This window comes from Brachyistius frenatus, unplaced genomic scaffold (genome assembly GCF_029030835.1).
Source record: "Brachyistius frenatus isolate BFR_SWC_R1_liver_20210118 unplaced genomic scaffold, ASM2903083v1 Contig_25, whole genome shotgun sequence".
NCBI lineage: Eukaryota > Metazoa > Chordata > Actinopteri > Embiotocidae > Brachyistius > Brachyistius frenatus.
The window spans coordinates 3,638,501-3,664,886 of NW_027210624.1; the positions used below are offsets into that span (position 1 = coordinate 3,638,501).

General features: G+C 44.6%; 1 protein-coding gene across 4 annotated transcripts; it reads right to left on the minus strand.

The window, feature by feature from the left end:
- Positions 1–1,679: 1,679 nt before the first annotated feature.
- jcada (junctional cadherin 5 associated a) lies at positions 1,680–26,028 on the minus strand. Of its 4 annotated transcripts, XM_069698058.1 has the most exons (6): positions 25,958–26,028; positions 25,622–25,690; positions 12,861–13,392; positions 9,310–10,251; positions 5,218–8,783; positions 1,680–4,259 (listed from the first exon to the last, which is right to left on the minus strand). In XM_069698058.1, the coding sequence occupies exons 3-6, from the start codon at positions 13,226–13,228 to the stop codon at positions 4,225–4,227; spliced, it is 4,911 nt and encodes a 1,636-aa protein (XP_069554159.1). In that variant the 5' UTR covers positions 13,229–13,392; positions 25,622–25,690; positions 25,958–26,028; the 3' UTR covers positions 1,680–4,224. The 4 variants fall into 4 exon arrangements, with proteins under 4 accessions (XP_069554159.1, XP_069554157.1, XP_069554158.1 ...); XM_069698056.1 differs by lacking the exons at positions 25,622–25,690; positions 25,958–26,028 and adding an exon at positions 24,622–24,791; XM_069698057.1 differs by lacking the exons at positions 25,622–25,690; positions 25,958–26,028 and adding an exon at positions 24,285–24,391.
- Positions 26,029–26,386: the final 358 nt, after the last annotated feature.

A 26,386-nucleotide genomic window follows, 5' to 3' on the forward strand; every position in this document is an offset into this window, starting at 1 on the left:
CATTGAGCATTAAGATACCAACTATATCTGAAACAATTATGGCGAATAAATAACACCAGATAAAGTTGTTATTAAGTTATTTATATGTGCGTTACGTATTTCAAACTTTATCTATTTGTGTGCAGCTTTATGTAAACTGGCAAATTTATTAGCTGGGTTAAAAAAAAAAAAAAAAATCATTTGTAACACCTAGCTTGAGCCACCATGTTTTATTCTTCCCCAAACATCATTCACATCAAATTGTTTTTTCCCCTAAATTATATTAATGGTTGTTCCACATTGATAATTGTACTACACATCATTACTTGTATTAAGACACATGTTACAAACTGTGAGCTTTTTCCCATGTTGACAACAGTCATATCTGCCCAATAGATCATTTTCTGTGTCCACGCAAGTAAATTGTTTCCACCAGCATTTTGCCAGTTTCAATGTGTCATTTCAAGTGCTTTTTCTTTAGCCGGTGTAAAACATACTGTATAAGAGAGTTTTAATTTCAGATACCTAACATTTAGAACAATAAACACCTAAACTAGGTCCAGATAGACAACTTGTACCTTTTATACAATTCAAATATATTCATGTTTCAGAGCTGCTCAGAACTCATTACTACACCTCAAAAATAATGCGCCGGCAGAAAGACAGACTGTAAATTTAGACTGACAGATGGCAGAGTCCAACACAAACTGATTCTAATCCGATTCACAAAATCTTTATTAAATACATCCACACGGACTACTTTATAATATATAGTTGTGCAGACATAGCTGTGCTTTGATGTAAATTGAGTTGAATCGAAGCTCCACCTACTTGTAAAGTGTCAGAATCAAAGTATTTAAAGCCAGGATTCAGGTTGATGCTCTTAACGTGCTGCAATGCAGCCAGGAGAAGGAGAAAACGCTGTCATCTTTCTTTGAAGGTCTCATGACTCATAATTTCATCATGTATATGGATTCATTCATCCTGCTATTTAATTCAAACCACAAAAAAACTGTAGGCTTAATGACAGGCAGCATCAAACTTTTACACCTTTCAACTTCAATTATCTGTGATCACATAATAATTGATTTTAAAACATAATGTGGCCACTTTAAACTATTTATTGAGACGATGTTTAACGTTTGAGAAGGAATCATAGCACCAGTCTACTGTCAGGTTTTAGGTTCACTGCATGTCATGTCACACGCTTGTGCTGGAATTTGCACCACCGAAGTGTCATGCACTAAAACCTGTACTATTACCTGATCTTGTGGCATTGTTTCGTTGTGGGGCTCCGAGTCAAAACCTTTTAAGATGATGCAGTGAACTTTCACGCTCTTCCAACATATCCAGTAGTTACGGAGTAACATTATTAATCGTTTTGAGGTGTAATTCTATCCATCCGATGTATGTAGACCAATATTCACTGTCCTATTTTCTCTGTTTAGCTTCTAAATGCTCCCCTATATTCACCTCCAGGTGTCCGCCTGCTCTTCAGTGCTGACCAGGGTGTGCACAGTGTTTTTCTATGAGAGCTGTGAGAGTCAATCACAACAGTACAGTTGCAGCTGGACTGCTAAACAATGAGCTGAAACCCACTACAGAGCTCCGAAAAGCAAACTCTTTCACATGGTCAGATTATTTAGACATTATCACTTGATACATTGTTCTATAAATAATGAATACATCACTTTAAAGCCTAAAAAAAAAAATTGTGTTGCCAAGGTCAATAATAAACTTTCAGGCTAATATTGATTATTTCCGTTTATATTGTGCTCACATAGTGCATGTACACATAAAGTTGTGTTTAATCAGATCACCACAACAGAATCAAATTGAGGCCCGGTGTTATTCCAACACGAGTACTCAGGTCTGTGGACATACAGTATACAGTACAGCAGCAATGAAGTCCCCATGTGCGGTCTTCTGTGTACAGACTCAGTCTTTGCATAATGTATAATACAATTACATATAATAATGTATAATATTAACACATGGAGCCAAAGTCTTTCATGCAAAGACTTTTATTTATGAATAGACTGCAGTACTGTACAATAGCACAAACTTGTCTCTATTTCTGATCATTCTAAATGATCACACCAAATATAGACAAATACTGTGCTTCAAAACAGTTCCCTTTTCACAATAATCTAAAAATACCTTGTTCTGTTTTAAATATGTAGCTTAACTTTTGAAAATAAAATATACATTATATGAAATATAACAGTTGTTTATTGGATAGACTATATTGTACCAAATGCCATTATATGCAAATACACCTTCTCTGTGACTTCTTACGCATTCCATGCACAAAAAAAGAGGGGGAAAGAAAAGATGTCTCGCATACAAAAGAAGCTGTACATACTTCTGTATGAAAATAGAAAATATCAAAGCAAGATGTGCACCAATAGTCTAGATTATGTTACAAAGAACTTGCAGTACAAAAAGACCTACAAGAATGACCAGATAACACATTACCTGGAGCACAGAGGTACGGGTACTGGGTCGGTAACAGGACAAAGACAAAACCTCACGTTGAGGTTCCACTGATGAGCCACTTCCATGCAAGTCTACAACCAGATACAACAGGTTCGACACCAAATGCAGCTCGGATTGAAGAGTGAGAGGGTCAAACAAGCAAACCAGAAGTTGCAGTTTTAGCTTTGAATTTTTCCACTAAGCCCAGAGAATGTTGATGTCCAATGCATAGCATAAAGTTTGGTTTGGTATGTTTTTAAATTTCTCATATTGCTACCCCATAAGTGAAGTGAGTGTAAACTAATTGCCAGTTATGCCCACAACTTATAAAGCACTGATATGTCAGCATTAAATTATTGTACATGTTCAGATACTGTGATAAGTACTCCAACAGCAACGCTCTGTACAGCATCAATATTAAGCATCTTGAGCTTAATATGATTTTTATTGCCAAAACAACTTCATATGTTTTCTGATTTCAATGAAGTGAAATGGATTTGCTGATGTCCAGTTTAAATTAGGAGTCGTAAACCAACAACACTGGATGTGTTTCACACAAATGAATGTTTTCCACAGAAACAGTGTGTACAAGGCACACTGCGATCAGTAGAGCTACATCGTTTCCTGCAAAAAGCACTTCTGAAATCACACATAAACTACGATGTGAACAAAGGAAGAACTCCACAGTTAAATACAGACTTCTCTTAATGCCACAAAATACACGTTGATTTTCTTTTGGAACAGTATGAGGATTAACAAAAGACATTTCTGGAACACGTTGTGACTGCTGATGCTGAGACTGAGCAGGGAGGGTGTGAAAAGTGAATCCCTCCAAGTGTAATCTCTGAGTATTTGAAGAGATTATCAGGTGCTCGCTGGTGACATAAAGCCAATAATCTCAGCAGTGCAAATCTAACACTTGTACCAAAAGGTAGCGCTTTAAAGCAAATGAGATCAGCTCCTTGAAATAGAGACTTACCACTGAAACCATGTCACAAACACCCTGTATATGACAACTATATTGCTTGAGTGAAACTATTCAAGGACCACAGTGTTTCTCTTTGCAATCCAGGCTCTCTGAGTACATTCTCTATCATACAAGTATAAGAATAAAGAGCAGGGGGTTTCATTATTAGTAATACACCCAAAGAATACACTTCCAAAAATCTAGTCTTTTCTTGACATACATAAGAAAATATACATTTCTTCAGCAATTAAATGTCTTAAACTGACTTTTTATATTCTTAATAAAATCTTATAACTCTTTCTTATTTACATTTGGTGTAGGTTAATACTGATTGTAATGCAATACTGTTGCCTTATGTTTTTTCTGTTACATTTCTTTTGTTTGTTTGTTGAGCAGAAGCACTTTTACATTCATATTTCAACACAGAAGCTCGCCACGGAGCCCGAGTGCAGACGGGAATAATGACATGCATTTTTCCAAAAGCAAAGTAAGACAACTTCAAAAGGAGGAAGTCCGCTTGCTTGAGCAAATAAACTTGTTGAGAGGTGGAGAGAATGGAAGGGCGAGGATGGCGGGGTTGAAAAAGGCCTGGAGAACCGGCACCTGGCGGTGCCTTTATTTGGCTGTAAAAATGCTCTCGCAGCACCGGGACAGTCAGTTCTGTGAGAAGTCTTGTGTAACAATACTGGAGGGGTCACAGCTGACTGAGCCATGAGGTGAGATGAAAGCCTTTGTTGCTGGAAAAAGCTGTTAACTTGAGAAAGACAGATTTCCACAGTGGTGAAGGCGGTGGTCAGAGGTTATACCCTCTCCACTCGACTGGGGTCGTAAGAGTCTGATGAGAAAAGAGAGGAAAGAAAAGATGAGACAACTCAATTATAAAAAAAACTCGAACAGGATATTATTAGGTCTAGCCAAAGACAACCTTGAAGGAACAGTTCGACCTTTTGGGAAATGTACTTGTTTGCTTTATTCCTGAATGATGGAGCTGGAGTCAGGATGTAGTTAACCTCGCTCACCGTAAAGACTGGAATCTAAAACAGAAAGCTCTAAAATACAGTCCGCCGATAAACACACTAATTAATACACTGTATATTGTTCGTATTATACAGAAATGTAAACACAGCACGGTGTGGATTGAGGGGGAGCAACACGATGAAGTGAGTCCTTGCACAGAGACTAAACTCAAAACCTGTACTTAATGACTGCGAATGCATGGAACAGAAGCTTTTGTTCTCAAGACACTGGTCAACTATTTGTGTCCGTGTAACAAGTATATGGGACACAACATGTTACAGTCATTTCAAAACTGTAGAGGTGTTGGTAGGGTACCTGTATGCAGTATTCATGCTAAGCTAAATTAGCCAAATCCAGACTCAAACTCTTTACTTTAAAGTACAGTTAAACATTTTTGTAAATACATTCACTGTTTTTTTGCCTTGACTTTAACTTACCATGTGTAAAGCCAGGTAGTTAGCTTAGCTTAGGAGGGGACTGGAAACAGCTGCCTGACTGTCCGAAGACAAAAGTTTCTAGTTTAATCAAAACATCAAAATGTTAAAAAAAAAAAAAAAAGACACGCACTCCTTGCTGCCGTCTTGATGCTAAGCTAAGCTAACCATGTCAGAGGATGACACGGACACGAGGCTGATGTGGATCTTCTCCTCTCACTCTTAGAAAGAAAGCCAATAGGCCTAACTGACTAAACATTTTTATCAACAGCATGCCTAAATGTAAATAGTTAAAACACATATCTTGTATGATGATAGATCTCCAAATTTCTTTGCACCCACCTGAGACAGAGAGCATTTCCTCATCCTCTACATTTGAGGGACCACAGGTCCCGGAGCTGAAGCTGAGTGGCAGCGTTATTTCTCTCTTCGGGACACTGCGAGGTTTCGGGAGCAGAGGAGGCTTCTGGAGCCGGGTGCGCTGCTTTGGTTTGGGCAACTTTCCTCCCGCGGCATCTTGACTCGTCTCAGCTCTGCGGACCACTGTTGTCTTCTCGTCATCCAAGTGCTTTTCTGTGTCTTCCTCCACAATTTTCAACTCCACCTCTCCTTCTGGCTCTTCCGTCTTTAATTCAACATCTTTGTCTTGACTCGCTTCATTGTCTGCTTTTAGTGCAATCTCATAACGAACCTCTTCTACCTCCTCCTGTTCCGGTCTTTGCTCCTCCTTGCGTACATCTTCATTCTCCTCATTTGGTTTACAGTCATCTTCCAGATCTCCCAACATGTCATGTGTTTCATGTGCATTCTCATGTCCATCTGAGTTTTCCTCCGCTTTACTTACATCTTCATCCACTTCCTTCTCCTCTTTCTCTTGACACTGCTCGACAATGTCCTCCACTGTCTCTTCCTGGACTTCACATTCTTGTCTGTCTTCTTCTCTCTCTTGAGAATCAACTTCTTCAGGCTCGGGACCTTTGAGGCTGAGGCGTCTTATTCGAGACACAGAGTCCAGTTCTTTCAGACGGGCCATTCTGTCTGTCGTTGACCTGTCCAGAGATGTAGTGGACGACGATGTAGGAGAGTTTAGCTTATCTTGCAGGGATTCAATTAGTTTGCCCGCTCGGCCTCGCCCCTTCTTCTCCCCACTGCACATGCTCAGTGTGAACTTCTCGTCAGGGGTGACGGGCAGAGACAGGGGAAGCTTACATGGTGGGAACTCGGGTAGGTCTAATACCGACTGAGTGTCTGTATCCTGGTTGCTTTCGCCATCACTGTCGTCATTACTGTGCTTTTGTCTGTCATCTTCATCTTGTTCTTCTTGGTCTACAACTGATCCTGTCTCCTTCACCTCTTCTGTATCTGCTCCCTGGACACTCAGGGACTCCTCTTCGACTTGCTCACACTCTTCTATTACCTGCTGCATCTCCTCACTCAGACATTGCTGTTTCTCAGCTATAGTGGTCTCTGTATCGTCCTGGTTGTCCTCTGACTGGTTGTCAGCCACACCCAAGGCCTCCACTGGAACGGCTATACCCAGGATCCGTGCGGCCCTCTGCTCGATGGACTCATTTTCAGGGATTCCTTTTGCACATTTGACCTCGTACAGGTTGGTGAGGTCCTCAGAAGGTAAAGCGTTGGCTTTCTCCTGAATTAGTAAGTTCTCTAGGTGCTTGTCTGCCATTGTTGACTCATTCTTATAGCTCAGAGGTTCAGAGATGGCGTAGCTCTCGACGGCATAATCATCCTCAAACACAAAAGAAACCTCCTTAGTCTGCCTGGTGAAATGTGGCGAAATGTTTTTTTGGGGTGATCTGCTACTTTCACTCCGAGTCCTACAGATGCTTAAGTTCACCTCACCCCTGAATGGCGGAACAGCGTCGGATTTAGCCTTTCTCTCCATATTCTCCTCAGCTTCCAGCTCTTTATTTGAATTGTGCTCACTGTTTGTAACAATTGCTGTCCTGTTCTCCCAGCAGAGCTGCATTGACTGACTAAGATGGTCGAGCGGAGATGGGACTGAGAGTGAGCGCTGCATTGGCTCCCCGGGACCACCCGGTGTTTCCGTGTAGACAGTTAGCCCCACATCCCTTAGTAAGGACTCTTGAGGGACTGGGATGTCCTGTCTATAGAGCCGATTTGACTCATTGTGTGGTTGTACTGAGGACAGCAGACCTGGGTTGGGGAGTATGGAAAGCTCATTAGCTGGTGGTATGTTGTTGGCCTGTGGCCTGGAGAAAGCGCTACTTATGTCCATTGAATCTAGATCAGCAGTAGAAGCCAAAGACTTTGATCTCACTTTGATATTGTTGGGCGTCTGTATGTGCAATGGCGGAAGACTGATGGCTTCCCTCCCTGGTTCTGGACCAGCAGTGAAATGTGCTCCTGATTTAGACCGAGCGAGTCTCCTATTTGCCGCGTCAAGATCATCAATGCACTGACCCACATTGGGTCTCTTGCTGATCGTGTCTTCCATCTCCTTATTAATGCTCTCCAGTTCACCAATGGCATCACAGGGTCGTCGGTTCACGGGCTTTAAGAGGAACTGACCAAAGACCACTTGGTCGACGCTCTCTGGGGGACTGCAGTTGTTCTTCCTGGGAGAGGATGGCTGCTGGTCACCCTGATCGTGCGCCTTAGATGGAGAGGATGGATTATTTTGTGAAGACTGAAGGGACTGCGGTTGTGTTGGGCTGAGGCTGGGACGGGAGAAGGCGCTGTTGCTGGAGGGATGAAGGTTTTTCTGGCCTGCCATGGGGTAGCCATAAGAAGAGCTAGTGTCCGTAGCCAGACCACTATCTTGGTTATCCGAGGCAAACTGAACCGGCTTCGGTCCTCCAGGGGGGCTCTGGGGTTCTGGGCTTTTTACCACGGTCAAAGGTGAGCCCGTCTGAGTTTCCTGATTACGGTACTGGTTTCCAGGCCAGGATCCAGCATAGCACAGCTCTTTGTCTTCACTGGCTTGGAGCGCCCAGGCATCTATTATCTCCTTCCTTAAAGGAGCCCTCTTGTAATTCCTCATTGAGGATGTGCTGCTGGTGTGAAGGTGAGAATAGTGGGGTTTAATGGGCATTTCATTCACAGACCTGCTCCGAATGTTCGGGCTCTCTCTGAGTCCTACAGCGAAAGTGTCAGTGTTGGTGACGGTCAGGCTTGGTATTGTCTCGTTGTTGTTCTGATCAGCTGCTAAGTCTTTGTTAATGTTAGTTGGTGTGTGAACAGGGACAGACACAAGGCAGAAGATGGTCTCACTCACTCTTCTCTTGGTGTTCCTGTTGTTCTCTGGCCCTGAATCTGGGGCAATTTTCTTCACTTGGGTGATGGTTTCTGCAAAGACCTGGTCTGAGCTGGACCCCTGACGAGAGGACGTTCTTGTTAATGAGGCCTGGAAGGCTGAAGACGGCGATGGAGGAGGACGTGGATTTTTGGGATATCTGTTGTTGCAGTTTTGGTCAGGTGCTGGGAAGTTATCGACAGTCTCTTTGTGCAAATCGCTGTGCCACCTGTTATTGTCATTGTCGCTAGAAGACGTCTGGTTAGCATCATCTGCCAATTTAGCAGAGATGAAAGGCCCCAATGGCGGGGGCAAAAAGGCACTGTCGTCGGATGCAGGCTCCGACACGGTGACGCTGGGAAGCTCGTTACAGATGTGGCGGATCTTGTCAGCGTCCGTCAGAGAGTTGCCACCCAGAGCTGAGGATATATGGCGGATACGGGGATCATCAAAGGGGATGTATTGGACCCCTCCACCAGGGCGCTCCTGGGTGGTATACACAGGGTAAAGCTGCTTCTGGCTGGACATGCTCCTCTCTCTCTGTGAATCAGGCCAGGAACCTACTGGATGTCTGGTGAACCAATGAGATCCATCTGGAGCCACTTGTATCTGCTGGTACACATCCCCTCTGTACCTAAAACCACAAAAGTACACTTAAACATCACTGATTTAAACATAGAAAAGACTGTAAGCTTAAAAACATGTAAGCCAAACTAATTATATAGCTCAACTCGGAGACACTCATTGCACTGGATAGATGTATTTTTAAATATTAGCAAATATTACCAGAGAATAAAAACAGCAGATGGTCTTGAGAAAACTGGAGCCATTTCATTGTTACTGCATAACGTGTAACCCATTAGAAGAGCTCTATCACAGTCTGGCTTGGGCGTTACAATAATACCAAATTTAAAAAAAACTATAGTAGGTGGTTTCAAATATTTCAGAAGGTTCACATACTTTCTTAGAAATACTTTATGAGCAATTTCTTATATATGTTTTGCATGTATCAGAAACTTTTCCAACTTTCTGAGCGAAAAAGATAATTATAAAAAAAAACATTAGAAACTCAGTCATATATTTTAAAGATTGGCAAAAGAATCTGTTGGTGAAAAAAAATTCCTGAATTATTCAATTTGAGTAAAAAACAACTAATCTACCTGTAGTCAACAGCAATTTCACCGTATCCTCGGCGCATCCCTCCCATTATAGGAGCTCTTTTATATGATGGGGGAGGGATGTACCCTGGAGGTCCAGAGTCCTGTGCAAAATAGTCCAGTTGTGGGTCACCTGCTCTTGATATGGGCAGTGGTGTTCTGTCCCTGGCCTGGGGAATGACTGAGTCTCTGCCAGACAACACCTCACAGCTTCCCCTGATCTGCTGGTGCATCTCATAAGAGGGAGGTCTGGGGGGTCGGGTGAAGCGGGGCTTTGGTGTCATGGATAGTTGGTTGGCACTAGCCGGCCTGCCATTCTCTGGCCAGCGGGGCACCCTGTAAAGGTCGTGGTGTGACAGTGGGTGGCCATTAACCCGTCTGTACAGTTCCTGACCGGACGAAGCTATGTCCACATATGGCAGGCTCTCGGGCTGCAGCATCCTGGGCAGTGACTGGGATTTGGCTTTAGTCCTCGGGTGGACTACCATGCCTTCTGGTGTCCTGGCATGGAGCCGCTGCTGCTCCTGAGCCCAACGCTCACCCTCGCTCTGTGACATCTGGCGACCAAAGCTCACAGCTGGACGCCACTCATCTGTCCCCAGGCTCTGGCACTTCCTCTCGGTCACCATTCTCCACTGATGGAGAGCAGCCTCCCTCTCCCTAGAGCGAGCATGAGCCTGGACCTGGGCCTGAGCTTGGGCCTGAGCTTGGGCCTGAGCTGCCCAGCGCTGCCTCTCCTTAGCTGCCCTCTGACGCTCCTCTGCAGACAGCTCTTGTCCTCTTGCTTGTTGAGGCCCTTCTGGCCTGCAGTAACCCCCCGGTTCCCCTCCATGGGGCTCTCTGAAATCAGCATAGTCCAGTAGCACACTGAAATCCTGGCCTCTCCTCCTCCAGTAGGCAACATCCTTGGACTGAGACTGAGGACCTCTGGTGCCATCACAAAACCTGTGGGAAAACATACAAACGAAGGCGTCAGCATGCTTCTTCTGAAATGCTTGTTGAGCTATTGAATAGTGTCTGAAACCTCCTCTCCATACACCTTTACAACACCACCTTTCAAACGCTCTGCCATCTGAGCAACAAGCATAGAGCGGGTTGCCTACTAATTATAAGGATGGCAGTTCGACCCCCGGGTCCTCCTGTCCACATGTCACCGTGTCCTTGGGGAAGACACTAAACCCTAAGTTGGTCCCGATGGAAGGTGAGCACCTTGCATGGCGGCTCTGCCCTCATTGGTGTGTGAATGTGTGTGTGAGTGGGTGAAAGGGAGGCCATCTGTCAATCACTTTGAGACCGCCACGGTGATAAAATGCGATATAAGTGCAGACCATTTACCATTTGTTTAACTCTCTAACCCAGACAATCTGACAAAGAGGTAAGCGAGGTCTCACCCACTGTCTGAGGTCAGCAACTCTCTTAATGTTGTCTTTTTCATTTTTTCAGATACTTGTGTTTTTTTTATTTCCCCCAATGTGAATACCAATCAGGAAAGACTGCCCTACAGTGTCTCCCACTATCCCCATATTTGATCGAAGGTTAGAGTTGATTTAACGATGAGCCAATGCAATGGGGTAAAATACACACTGTGACTAAATCTGAACAGAGTTATGGACACTCTGAAATATTAAAGCAACCAAGAACCAGAACATTCAAATACTGTTATTCAGGGCCATTAAATGGGTACCATGAAAAGGATGAGAGGCCAACTGATCACGAACAGTCTGCAATATGGATAGATTAAATTAAAACAAGAAAGTGTCTTCCACTAGATGGAGACAGATGACCATAAGTAGCAGTGCAGTGTTCTGTAATTGTGATTTTCTATGGGGCATAATGAACACATTACACAATGACAGAGAGTGGCTGTTACTCGCGGATGTCCTCCAAAACAGATCAAAATTTAGGGGACGTTTCACTGACAATCTTTCTTTTTCTCTGTTCTTTGGCTCTTAATCTGAGAGAATGAGTCTCATGTCAGAGGAAGAAAAGCTTTGGCTACATCTCTGGGAAGATGTTTGACGGCCTGATGGACTACAACAAGACACAGTGGGCCTCTACACACAGTCTGATCATTTCAGGCTATTTGTGGAATGACAGACTGACTGACAACGTAAACAAGACGCAAGCACATGTGTACTCCCGCTCGAGGCCGAGGCCACTGAGCGTCCTTGACATTTCCATCCATGATCATCACTGGCCAGGGATGTTTGCTGGAGGAGGGGGGGATGGGGAAAGCCATGGCAGTCTGCTAAATTTGAGGGCATCTCATGTAAGATGAGTTACCATCATTAGTCTAATTGGGTCTAAGTAGCACTGCCTAGTGGGAGTGCCAAGATAGGCCTGTTCCTTATCTAAACTAAAGCTGCCAGGCAAAACGGATTTGGATGAGGGGAAAAAAGAGGGATGAACAAACAACAGACTGAAATCGCAGAACATATGTCTTAGCAATTCCCACATTCCCAATAGAATGCTCTGATAGCACTGGCGGAGCAGCGACATGAAAATGCGGATTACTCGTATCAAAGAATAAAAAAAAATAAAAAAAACCACTAACACATTCACTGACATTATTCAAGGTCATATGACTATTTTGAGATGCTCTGTCACTGGATGGTGGCTAAAAGGGATTGGTGAGGGTGGGGTGAGGGGGAAGTCATCAAAACAAAATGTAAGGAAAAAGAGGAAAAAATCTGACAAGCCTGCCTAATTGTGTGGACAAGGGAACAGCTGTATTGACTTTGTCTCAGTTACAGCACACTAACCCCCAGAACTGGTGCAAATAGGCAAACTAAACAATCCTGTTTTCAGGAAACAACAGACTGGCTGCAGCCAGGCGATATCTCTGGAAATATCACACGTTCTAACCGTCCTTACCCGAGAGGGTTTCAATTGCATAACTCGAGACGAAGCTAAATATAGCCTACCCTCATATACATATTTAAATAAACCCTATATGAATACTGTATTATTGATGGGGAATGCATTATGTAAGCAGATATAATTATTGTGACACGGTGGAAGCCAGTCAGGCGTATTGGTTATGAATGAGGGTGGAATGGGGAAAAGGGGTATCCTGACAAACCTGGCAACCTGTGTGTTTCAGACTGGGCATGCTCAAATGGGGCACACAGGTTCGCCCAAAAGCTGTTTTAATTACAACTTCAAGGTCCCGTGTGGCAGATTAAAACTCCAGTACACATTATCCCTCCTCCCCTGCCCCGGACTTGATTGGGAAGCAGAGGAGAGGGGGATAGAGAAGAAATGAGAGGAAGTTGCACACAAGGGGAATAACAGAGGCGAGAGACAGAGAGAGAGAGAGATGGCGGGAGGGACTCAGCGGCAGTGTAAGGCAGTTACATTTAAGATGTGATGCAAAATCCCCACGCAAAACTTCCTGATGAATCACTTTTTCATTTCATTAGCGTAGTCCATTCGAGCGCCACGACGTGGACTGCTGTCATGAATCAATAAAGGGCAAACATTATCAGGACAGAATAATGCAAAAGGGCCGGTCAGACAGGAGCCCATCACTGGTGTCGAGGTACATGTCTTACCCACTGTCTGAGGTCAGCGACTCTCCCAAGGAGTGGGTGTCGATTTGACTGCGGTTCTCGCCCTCTCGTCTCGGCTGGCTCCGGTCCCTGGGTTCGTTGTTGTTGTTGGGACAGCCGCCGCCATACGCTTGGGGCTGTCGGCTCCCACCGCCGTTCCCGTAGGCCATCACGGGCCCTCTTTCATAGCCATTCACTGCCCTGGGGCCCGGCCTGTTCTCCAGGATTTCATGGTGTTTGCTGTAGGACGGCGGTGAGGATGAGGGAGGCTGGCGGGACGAGGATGCGGGGGCTGGGGTAGGGGTGGAGGAGTTGGTATGCTTGGGAAGCTTGTATCCATGAGAGATGAGGAGGTCCTCAACGCTGTACATGGTCGCATTTGTTTATGCTGGTGTGTTTTCTTTTTTTCCTCTCCCTGCTTTTTTCTTTTACCAGAGAGAGAGAGAGGAAGGTAGGTCGGTTGTCAAGGCGTCTCTGCTTCGTCTCTACGTGCAGCGGCAGGATCACCGGCACAGCTGCGCAGCTGAGGCCATCACTGAGAAAGAAGAGAGAGACGGGGATGACATGAAGATACAAGAAGAGAGACGGAGAAAATAAGGTGACGGTAAAAACATTATCTCTGCTGCCCGTGTCCAGTTTTTGACAGGAGTCCCAACCTTTGTGGACATTTGAGAGCACAAAACAAACAAAAAAAGAACCCACATTCTGAGCCGCCACGACAAAACCGAGATCACCCGCTTTCCCAGCAGCCTTTCCCTCCCTCCTCTCTTCTCCAGTCCTCCTAGCAACAACCCTCTTTCCATTTCCCTCAGACATCACTGGCACCACACCAGTCCACGTTCCAGCACTGAGGGGGACTCGAAGGTAAACAAGCACCCTCAAAAACAACCCACAACAGCATTATCATCAGCGGCGACGGGAGTTTCAGAGAGCTGCTGGAGCTGCAGTGAAAACACAAAATGTCACTGTTTACAGTGGGCTCCCCGTAGACCTGTATACAGTGGCTGTAAGGTAGCTGTTAGCAGCCCTCCACCGCTCATGTTTTGCATCAGTGAGGCAGCGGGGGGATTGAATTCCTCTCTGCTCACCTCCACATCTCAGATGTATTTTCTGCTTATAGTCAGAGAAGATGAGGACATTTTCTCAGACGTGTGCCCTAAATACATTTCTGAGTTGGATTAGGGTTTGGATATTTCAAAACTCCTTGCAAAAGTCAGAGAATGTAAAGTCGATATAAGAAAATCATTCATTTATTTCAGTGTTTTCTTTTTTGGGGTCATTTTCTTGACCTTGCATCATAATATATTAGGATTTTAGACTGGGTCAAAAACAACAAGCAATACGAAGAGGTCATCTCCACAGAACAGTGATGTGTATTTGTTTTCAACATTTTATACAATAAACAATCAATGAAAATGGAAATTAATCCATATTAGTAGACTTAACATGTTGAAACACAAAAGTCGCAATCACTGTGGAGATGTATTTTTTTCTAAAATTCATGAAACCAGCGGGGTTTTTTTGCTTAATAATCTTAGTAATAGATCTGAAAATGACACCTCGCCTGCTTTAAGTCAACTTCCCTTAAAAGAGAAGATGATTGGCTCAATAAGTAATTGACTAATAACTAGTCAATAATAAAAATAATAGTTCTGGGCCTATCTGTCTTTATTATCTTATTTTGAATTGTTTAAAATAAGCTTGAATACCACAAACACACAAAAACATCCCCAAATGCAATCAGCAACAGCACCACAACTGTGAGGAACAAACTGAACTATGTGGGACTTGAATCAGAGACATTTGGTTGAAGTTTTTAATACAATGACTCTTGGCTGTATTTTTGTTAATCTAGCTGCAGCACAAACGCAGACCTAAATTCTATGCGTCCGGAGCACGTGTAGGTGAGGCCACCTTTTTTGGTAATTTGGTGAACACAAACGCATCTGCGGCGCAGTGATTAAGTAGTGGGAAGAGATAATTAGAAAATATGTCACGGCCAGCTCCAATCGTTGCGACAGGGAGTTTTGAGCAATGAGCTGGAATTCGTGTTCAATTTTAAAAATATCAACATGTTTGCTGTCGTTTGCGAGTCAAAAGAACATAAGAACCGCCGCTCTGGACAAAAGGAAACCAACCTATGGAATAAGAGAGTACACTCCAAAAATTATAACAAAAGATTTGAATCTGAACATTTCAAAGAGACAGCAGCAAATCAATCATGGCTATAGATTACATGGCTGAGATTGGCTTCTGTGTCATGATGCACGTCAACTGCCTGATTCACATTCAGTTCAATAGCTTTGGAGTCAGCTATATTTCTTATATTATTAACTGAATCCAAAGGTTGCATTCAAAAACGTGGGATTAAATATGTAGGACATCCACCACACCTGTCTGTTGGACTTTGGTCTGCTCACATGCGCTTTGCCCACTGAAGTCACGGAAATAGCCCACACTAACTGCGCAGCACTTCGACCTGGTTTGAGCTGGCGGAGGCGCAAGTTCACCGCAAATACAACATCAAAATTGCTCGAGCGCCTCTTTACCAACACGCTCCTTGTTGTGTCACCCATTTCAACGCAGCCAGGTTCTTTTTCAACCACAAAAAGAGCTAACTGATGCAAACCGAGAAAAGCCCCTTGCGTTGTACTAAATTTCAAATAGGCTTGGACCTGCACTTAAACCAGATTTTCACCGGAGCGCAAATAGCCGTCATACGGGCACTGTAGTCCAATTTGAAAAATGACAGCAAAACCTGACATTTTTACTGAATTAGTGAGTAAATAACAGCCTCTTATCACCATTGCTGTTGAACCAGATCTAACAACTTTACCAAATTTGATTCAACAGAATGAAACACAACAATGGAACGTTCATTATAGCCTGCATGATCTCTTCATTGAACATGCCACGCTCTGCAACCTTCAAAAAATGGCAGTGAGTTGTTTTAGTAACAGAATCATTACAGGGACCTCCAGGCTGGAGACAGTTATTACATCTTCATATATTACATATGTATGTATACATATTTGAAGAGTTGCTTTCTGCCCAAAAAGCATTTCGAGTATTAGTATGAAGGACTGATGAGGAATTGAATTGATGACACCCAGTGTGCATCGTGATGTAATGCCCTTGATGAAGTCATGCTTGCTGCCTTGTCAACAGGACAGATGCTGCTGCAGCCCACTCATTCAATACTCTCTACTGGAACAGACTGCCAACAACCTGGCTGTCCTTAATAAGAAATGGCATACAGGAACAGCACTGCGAGCCTCGGTGCCAGAATCGAACGCTGTTCAGACGGTTTAGAAGCCAATCACGCAATGATTGTTAAATGGCAGAGCCAAATTGCTTGTTTTCACTTCTGAAAAACAGAAGGCCGACGCAGCCTCGCCGAAATGTATTCAGCTGCGAACAGATTAGCATTTGTTTTGCTTCTTAGCATTTGTTTAGCCATGATAGTCCCATAGAGATGAAAAAACATTTCCATCTATAAAGGGAGCCCTGACTCAGAGGGCAGCATCACAAGCCGCCTCCCTCCTCCCTCCCCTCCTCCTTGTACCTGAACCCTAGGATAGCCTACTAGGTGATTAACAGGATCCAAGACCGTGAAATGCCGCTCTCTTTGTATGTCTGGCTCTCTAATACGATTATCTTTTTCATTTAAAACCTTAAACCTGTTAGTTTTGGAGGATCGACTCTTGGCACTTACCCAGTTAATACTTTTGTTGAGTTTAACTCTTTCCATTTGTGTGTTGAGCAATCTGCTGAAGAAGAAGCAGTTTGCTGGGGAACTTCTTGTGAGCAATGTCAGTGAAAAAAAAAGAAAAAAGAGTCGTTTCTTTGCTTCATTTGTTTCCAGATGAGCATGCAGACCTTGAACATGGACAATTTTTCATTGAGCGTTATTCCCTGAACTTCACTTGAACTTGTGCTGGGCAACAGGCCAGTGGCGACATTCAATAAGTCACAGAGTCTCTGAAATACTGTAAATGCCAGCAAAATGCAATGGAACATGGTAAAATTTGTGTCCCGTCTGTCACCAGAGATTATTCTCTCCTGATTAACGCAAAATCTTCTCCAAACCTTTTTCTTCTGTACTTTAAGTTAAGATCCACCACGAGGTCTGCCTGCAGCCTTAGAGCAGCTCATATCAGCCTCTGAAATCAGAGTCAGATTGGTATCACTACCACTTCCTTCCTGCACGATCCCTCCAACCAGGCAAAGGCTTAGTCAAGTGAGCCTTAAATCAAGGACTACGTTCATTAATATGATAATACATTTTTGTTGTGATATTTGAATATTAACCTGTCTTTTCTCAACATCCATATGCTCGCTAATCTTGCTAAATCTTTCATCTAAGGCAATTGCTCTTGGTGTCATCACTAAACAAGGATTATCTCCATCATCAGTAAAAGTGAGGATTTCCTCCTGTAAAGTGACCTGCCCTCATTCAGCCCCCTTAACCCTCACACCTCCCGCCCCCGCCCCCGCTCCTTCCTTCCCATGACGAGCTCTGTTTAAATACAGCTAATGCTGTTACGCAATGGAATTACCCATTTTATATCAAATAAAACCTTGGATTCGAGCAGCGGTATGCAACAATGGGCGGCTTTCATCCCCCAAAACACAACAACATTGTGTTTCGCTACAATGCCTTCTTGTGTGAAAACAGACATTGGCATTGCAGCCTCTTGGATTTGGCAAACCGAAGGAAAAAAAAAAAAAAAAAAAGGGCTGATCTGCTTTATTTTTAATGACACGGTTCACTCAGGGAGAAATTAATGATATAGTTTATGGATAGCATATGCTGCTAAGTAAGCTAAAAATAAACAGATCCACATGAGGTCTGCCACCCTCCTACCAGCCCCCACACTCTCTCCATCAGCCACTGTACACCACTACTGTAACATCCTCTGTGAAAGATGTAAGAATGGCGCTTTTGAGGTCAGGTGAACTTCTGCCAAAGCCACTGTTTGTTTATTAAAAACAGATTACAGCATTTGTTTTAGCTGTGGCCTCGCTGGTGGCTACACCAGCGGCAGGCTGCAGGGGCATGACGGCCTGCAGGTTGACAGTTTGGTGTCAGCTCCTTATTCATGGCCCAGCTGAGACGAGGGCATGGCGATGAGGTAGAGGAGCAGAGGGACAGCATGGGAGGCAGACAATACCGGGCAGAAACCAAAATCAGGCCTCGCAGAGGACAGAACTGCAGCCCAGTGCTTGGATTACAGGCCGGACATGGTAAAGGTTAGCTGAATAATTGAGTCCATATAAATAAACTTTATAGATGATGAGCTGTCAGGAGAGTCTGTGAAAATACTCTCTATAACAAGTATGAATTAGGAAAACAGAAAGACTTTCTGCTCTGTGTGATTAAAGTTGTCCCGAAGAAGACACAGATGTGTTAAAATAGTACAGCCCTCCTTAAAGTGAAGCACTACAGACAAAAACAAATCTGGATTTAACAGGCTCCAGCATAAAGGCACCACAACAAAAGAAATCTCAAACACCAGAGCCTGGAACCAAAAAGATGATAAGCCCGCTTCCTAAAATATTCCACAAGAGCCGCACCTCTCCAGCACATTGTTCCCCGTCTCCTTGGATCGGGAACAACTGACCCGAGTGGGTGTGTTCTTGGCAAGTCTCTGGCCTGCATCTGTTCGGACTGTGCACGCACACGGGTTTCTCCGGGATGACAGCCCATCACATTCAGCAAACAGCACTGCTCCGCAGATTGTTTATCTATGTGACATCACCGTGTCCAGCGGAGGGGCCGTCTCTCTTCCTGAGGAAGTGCATCGTCGTGGGGACGGAGGAGAGCCGACGGTGTCGCACATATTTCCAATCAGGCTCTCTGCGGGCTCCTGTTAGCCCCGGGGACAGACGCTGCTGGCCTGTTTTTAACTCACGCCGAGGAACAAACAGCCTGAACCACCCGGAGCCATATTTGACCCACAGTGACCCTCTATGTTCTCCACTTCAGGTAGCGCTGTAACTCAGCAACGTGAAGTGTGGGCATGTTATCTGGGGAGCTCTGTGCCCTCTGGACACTCGCCATCCATCAGGAGAATCCCACTGGGCTCAGCAGACACTACAGTTTAGGGCGATTATGACCTACGATGAAAGATTAAGGTTGTAAACAAACACCTGGTTTAAAAAAAAGGAAAAAGCAGATTTGACTGTCTGAAAACACAGAGCTCATCACCACGTTGCAACCCGCGTGCTCTCTGTAGCAGAGAGAGAATAGCAACAGGCAGGACCGGCGCATTGTCAGTCAATTAGCTCATGCAGAAAGGTTTAGCCAAAAAAACACCCACTTATATTATTTTGTTGAGCATATCCCATGGCAACAGTTGTTTTTGCTTTTGTGAATGGCAGCTCCCGGACAATAGCATGTGGGCTGCTCAGATATTCTTGCTGCATTGCTTCACTCCAGAACTTATTACAGTCAGACTCCACTGGCAGGAAAATCAAAGGCAGGATAGGATGGAGAGGGGGGTGGGGGGGTGGGGGGTGGTAGGTGGTGGTGGTGGGGGGGGGGGTGGGGGCGTTTATCCCACCATATTCCAACAAATCACAGTCTGGTTCTGATTCATTTCAGACTGTCAATAAGTAGTCCTGCCTATCATCTGTCCTCTGAGTTTGAAGCAGCAATCCAAAGACAATTTGAAATAACAGCTGGCATGTGCACAAAGACAGCAAAGCTAAAAGCTCATTAATGCACAAGGCAAACCAGTAAGACACTGACGCTGTGACGATAATTATGTCAATGGACTCATTCCCTATTGTGTAGCTAAGCTTAGCTCAGTTCAGCTGCAACGTAGCGATTGTGACGTCATGAGATTTTTCTTCGAGTGAATGCATCCAATAATGTGGAGGGAGATTCAGGCCGGGGCTCGTGCCAGCATGATCATTTCATGTGATAGGAGAAATAAAAACTACAAGGGGAAGTTATTAAACATGCTAATCCTACACAGTAGGCTTCACCTGCACTGAACTATTCCCAACGCATGCTGTTTCTGAGCCTGCCAAACTGGCTTCATGGTAATTAGTGTCTGTCAAGGTCCGGGGCTTGCTGGAGATGACAGTGGCATGGTTTATCAGCCAGGAACACAGTGATCAAAGGGTGAGCACGCTCTGGCTTTCTGCTAATCAGATGTGGACTCTGCATGCCTCTTGCTCAGTATTATACACTGTGTGCACAATTATTAGGCAAGTGAGTATTTTGACCATATCATAATTTGTATGCATATTTTCCAACTCCAAGCTGTATAAACTTGAATGCCTATTGGATTTAAGCATAGCAGGTGATGTGTATTTGTGTAAAGAGGGAGGGTGTGGCCTAAGAAGATCAACACCCTATATCAAGCTGTGCCGAATTATTAGGCAGCTTCTTTTCCTCAGGAAAAATGGGCCAAAAAAGAGATTTAACAGAATCTGAAAAGTCAAAAATTGTAAACAGTCTTTCAGAGGGATGCAGCACTCTTGAAATTGCGAAGATATTGGGGCGTGATCACAGAACCATCAAACATTTTGTTGCAAATAGTCAACAGGGTCGCAAGAAACATGTTGAGAAAAAAAAAGATGCAAATTAACTGCCAAAGATTTGAGAAGAATCAAACGTGAAGCTACCAGGAAGCCGTTATCCTCCAGTGCTGTCGTATTCCAGAACTGCAACCTACCTGGAAGTACGAGGTGTTCAGTGCCCAGAGACATGGCTGAGGTAAGGAAGGCTGAAACCCGACCAACCACTGAACAAGACACATAAGTTGAAACGTCAAGACTGGGCCAAGAAATATCTGAAGACAGATTTTTTTCAAAGGTTTTATGGACTGATGAGATGAGAGTGACTCTTGGACCAGATGGACGGGCCCGTGGCCGGATGGGCCCGTGGCCGGATCAGTAACGGGCACGGAGCTCCACTTCCACTCAGACGCCGGCAAGGTGGAAGTGGGGTACTGGTATGGGCTGGTAATTATTAAAGATGAGCTAGTTGGACCTTTTCGGGTTGAAGGTGGACTCAAAATCAACTCCCAAACCTGCTGCCAGTTTTTAGAAGACACTTTCTTCGAGCAGTGGTCCAGGAAAAAGTCTGCATCTTTCAAGAAGACCGTGATATTTATGCAGGACAACGCTCCATCGCATGCATCAAAGTACTCCACTGCGTGGCTAGCCAGTAAAGGCCTTAAAGATGACAGAATAATAACATGGCCCCTTCCTCACCTGACCTAAACCCTATTGAGAACTTGTGGGCCCTTCTTAAACGGGAGATTTACGCTGAAGGAAAACAATCCACCTCTCTGAACAGTGTCTGGGAGGCTGTGGTTGCTGCTGCACAAAAAGTTGATTGTCAACAGATCAAGAAACTGACACAGAATCCATGAATGGAAGGCTTATTACTGTTATTGAAAAGAAGGGTGGCTGTATTGGTCACTGATTTTTCTTATTTGAAATGTCAGAAATGTTTATTTGTAAATTTTGAGTTGTTTGCTTACTATTCTCACTTTAACAGATGAAAATAAACAAGTGAGATGGGAACATTTTCATTTTTCATTTAGTTGCATAATAATTCTGCACACTAATAGTTGCCCAATAATTGTGCACACGTAGATATCCTTCTAAGAAAGTCAAAACCTCACTTTTACTTTCTTAAATATTAATGGTTTGAGGTTTATTAACATTTTGGATTGACCGAGAGCGCTGTAGTTGTTAAACAATAAAATGAATCCTCAAAAATACAACTTGCCTAATAATTGTGCACACAGTGTAGAGGGGAATGTATAAACAATCCAGCATGAACATATTTTACCGACGCAGAACCCAACACGTGCCTCATCAGCAGCCGATTTAAAGACAGCCGATAGAATTATGTTGACAGATGACTGCGATGCACATTACAGGTGGGATGAAAAGGCTCTCCCACACAACGCAGCTCCAGTGTCGTGATGATGGACAGCCTGATGAGCGTGGGAATCTGCTATGTAAACAAATGGAAATGAATGGTCAGGGTTATCTCAAGGGCTTTAACGCCGCATTGGCATAGAAGTGACACGGAGAAATCACAGAGCATGCGGATCCAGCCAAACATGTGGACGTCCACCGGCCGCGGTTTAACAATATGTGCGCCGAGCGAGCAGTCCATTTCATTTCATGCTTCAGATTGTCGCTCTGAGAGGCACACTGGCAGATGTCAGTAGCTTTCACACGTTTCTGGCTGACTTCATCCACCAGCCTCCTTCCTCCTGCCTGCGTCACCTCTGCTCTGACATCACCATGTGACATCAAGCAAGACCTCAGAGGGGATCCCTGTAGCCAGGCAAACATCAGATGACTTTCAAAAGCTTCAGCTACCCAATAGGAGAAAACCTCCTTTTCTTGACGTGTTTGACCTAGAAATGATGCTGAAGACTGGCAGAGACGACGGAGCTGCAATAATCACTGCAAGCAGTCACCATTACTGGAAAGGAAGTTACCTTATCGCTACGGCTGCATGGACCACTCCTGAAAGTTGAACTGGTATGACTCATTTTGTAGCCGTTTGAGGGCCCCTTCAGTTTTGCTGACCAACCCTTTCCTCTCGCTGCTGGTAGGAATTAATGAGCTGCTTCCCATCTTAATACGCTCCCCGTCCCAGCACCCCCCACCCCTCACCCCCCTCCCACCTCAGGGCATCTAGCACGGCCTTGTGTTCCCACACCATCCCAGTCTCAAGGATGTGTGAAAGACCTACAACATAACACACATGCGCCCACGCACACACACTTACCCTTTTCTGTGAAAATGCACATTCGCTGGTGCTGATGTGGGCTACATTTTTGCGGTATTTTGGCTTTTAAACTGCTCGGCTCCTGCTGTCTACAAATCCTGCGCACGCCGGGGTCTAGAAAATGTCTCTTTGCTGACATTTACTAACAGCTTTTGATGTAAGCTCACTGAGCTATGAAAGGTCTTGGCAAGAAGGAACAGATCACTCCTGGGCAACAGTACTTCCATAAATACTGTCAACAAAACTCCCTAAAATAATCAGACCTGAGGGCAGAACAGACTAACCCAAATATGAGTGATCTGCAGGGATCAATGTGATCACTAGACAAACACACTCACCACTGACAGTTAAACAACAACAAAATCTTGAACTCAAACTAGTCAGGTACAATCTTGGCAATCTGTCCTCTAGAGGTCCCTAAGGCACAGTAACAATTTATGTGGAAGACCTTCTAAAATTGAAGCCACTGAGCCATTGCAAACACTGACATAATTTAAGGTATGAGAGAGGAGCAGAGGAGAGGCCACTGTTTTACACCGTCCAGCCCTGTAGGCTGTTAAATGTAACTACTCAGTAAAAAACATTTAAGTCCAACCTTCAGTACAGTAACATAAATCATAGTATTGACCAATTTCTGAAAACTGCCAGCAGGATGGCTGATTGGACAGCAGGCTGTATTGTGCAAGGTTATAAGGCAGTACGTGCAGGAGGCTGCATGCAGGAAGGAGAGGAGGTCAAGCAGCAGCCATCATCATGCAAACATGCTGCAGGTGTGACAAAGTGACAACGTGCACACATCAAAGCAACCTAAACTTGGCCAGACCGTTTGCCAGGGGGCTATTTGCGGCTCATTTCCATCGCCATTTGGTGCTCTTTAGCATCCGACCGGAGCCGAGAGCTGCACAAATACCGGACCGGAGTTTTGTCACCATGTCGTTCTGACAATGATTGACGGGCTTGGCATAATGTCAGCCCCGCTGGTTCCGTTGCAGGTTGCTGTCGTAGCATACTAGCCTAGCCCCGACGCGCACAGTTCACAGATGCGGGGAGAATCCACGCGAAATTCCGTTCAAACATCTGACTATTTAAGGTTTCGTCACGCAAGCAATACACGCGTACCTGTTTCAACAGGACCGGAGACCTTCCACGGATCAGTGGAAGTCCTCGCTGGAATTCGGCGTATGATAATCCACTATACACACTGTGTTTCAACGATAGCTGTGTTTTATAACTCCAACTGCTCACTGTCGCCCATCACAGCGCACAGTGGATGGAATACCAGTGAGGAGATTTAATGAAAAGCAATTCTACAAGTTAAAATTGGGTATTTGTAATAGTTGTTTGGAGTAACAACAAATGCCTCCAGAATACAAGTCATGGCTGCAGTGTTTCGATTCCGTCCTTAATTGGAGTTCCTCTTGATATAAATCTGTGCGCGTCAGCGAGGAGATATAAAACTGCGTAATTTGGACGGAGTTTGGCCTCTCTTCAGCAGCACAGAGAGCGGCACATAGCGGGGCTAACGTTAGCCTGGCTAGCTCCATCAGCAATCTTTAACCTTCAGCTGATAGGAGCGCGTCCGCAAGCAGTGGCAGCCGCCGCCGCACACGCTTCAAGTTAAAGAAATAAAGACCGCCATCCTCCCACTTATTCACCTTCTGATGCCGCGTCCTGGAAGTGCCAAGGTATTTACTCAAAAGCTCCAGTACTGACAGACGAGGCACAGACAGACGGGGCAGGAGGTAGCTGGCTCGGCTTTGCTGCAAGTTGAGGGACCGCTGGAAATGTTGAGCAGATGCGGCTCCCAGCTTGTCTACTCCCTCACAGCAGCAGCAGCGGCGGCGGCGGCGGCAGCGGCAGCTCGCCTCCACAGCTGCTGCATGTGTCGTGAATTTAAAAAAAAAAAAAACAACAACAACAACAACACACACATGCCCAACAAATGCCCGAATGAAAGGCAACAAAGACGCTTTGACCTGGAGCCACTTTTACCTGTGAAATGCGTCGTTGCGTTGCCGCCTTTCAGTCCCCAGCGCTCATCCCTGCCGCTGCTCCGGACGGACTGAGCTGGGATCTGCTGAGGGAACAGCCCCTCTACACCACAGCACAGCACTGAGGAAACATCCCCCTTCTCCAGCCGGGAGGCAGCTGGGTTCTGCTCAGCAATAAGGTCACTTCACACGCAGCATTTCAAAACAGCCATCCATCTATCCATGCACACTTCTGAAATCAGTCGTATAGGCTACCATGCGCGCACAGCGATTACTTTGTCATGTGAACATCACAGTGATTAATGTCAGTCCATGAAGGTTACTTGCAAAACAAAATGTAAGCTGATGATCACGACCACACATCCCAACGGAAGCCTAAATAGCATGCACAGCTTATATATATGAATATATTTGATAGATACGAATAATATTACCTTCCCAAACTTTATATCTATGCAGAGCTCTAATAATGAATCCATTAATCAGAAGATACATAATTATTGATTTGGCCGTTTTTACCCCCCCCCCCCCCCCAATAAATAAATAAAAATAAGTATTTTGTCAAAGTGAACTTTATCTAAATAAAATTGCTAGAGGATTCTTTTTTCCAGAATAACTTTATGTGTTTATGGACACCACAGTTGTTATAAAAACGTTATTTACAGCAGTTAATCTAACTTTTTTGTTTTTGGTTCTGAAAGTTTTGCCAAAGTCTACTTTACACCCATCTGGCTCCGAGCCTTCAGCTGAAACTCCTTCTAAACTTCTTAAAAGAACAGGGGACCCTAAAACCTGCATAATATTGACACAGATGTTGCATATAACTGAATTCCCCTGAAAATAAGGGAGGCTGGTTGTCTTCTGACAGCCTGGTTCAGCATTTGATCATTGAAATGGTTCCCGTGAATGTCCACGTTGCCTGATTACAGCTGTTAATACTGTATGTTCCCAACAATAACGTTCATTTTTACATGAGGTCAGCTTCATTTTCGATTACCTACTCGATGATTATCTCCTTTCCTGTAAAGCACAGCCATTGTTCCAGTTGTTGCCCCTGCATGTCCTGTAGCCTGCATATAAGGAAAAACATCCATAATGACTTGATAGAGTCAAAGAGACAACAGTATTCCAATTCCCTTGTGCATATTTGTCCAACACAATGAAGTATTTAGAAAGCAGAAGTCGTGGCTTCTGACTGCATGACATGTTAAAACAAGGAGAAACTGAGAAAAGTGAGTTTGAGCTGACAAGAACAACAGAAGTGATATAAGATGTTGTAACTGCCATGTTACAGTAGTTTGGAAAAGGCATATCATTTCATCTGGCCTGTGACTCACTGGCATCTGCTCAGTCTCGCTGAAGGTCAACACTTGTGCTGCTCCCTGTGTTCGTGGTGTGCACTCCGCCCGGGCCGCACTGCACCCGACACCCCACAATATGTGTCTGTTTTCCATTGTGCCGTACATATGCAGCTCATATGCAGAGCTCTGAAAATGTGGTGCAGAGACGCTGATGTCATCGCCCCCTTTGCCAGCTGTGGTTTTGAGGTTGAGCGTCTCTGAGCTCGGTGAGCAGCGTCGCCCGCTGTGGGCTGCTGCAGTTGCCGCTCCCCAGAACCCTGGTGTAACATCTTGACTCTGGAGGTGTGTGTGTGTGTGTGTGGGGGGGGGGGGGCTTATGTGGATATCTCACTGCTCTTCCAGTCATCCAGTGGCACCAGCTGGGGAGACAACGCAGAGAAACATGAATTCATGAATCTTCATAGT

Coding starts and splice junctions, on each gene's coding strand:
- jcada (XM_069698058.1), bottom strand. CDS start 13,228: ATGTACAGCGTTGAGGACCTCCTCATCTCTCATGGATACAAGCTTCCC. Junction 10,252..12,860: donor TCGCTGACCTCAGACAGTGG/GTAAGACATGTA, acceptor GTTTTCCCACAG/GTTTTGTGATGGCACCAGAG. Junction 4,260..5,217: donor GGAAATGCTCTCTGTCTCAG/GTGGGTGCAAAG, acceptor TTTTCTCATCAG/ACTCTTACGACCCCAGTCGA.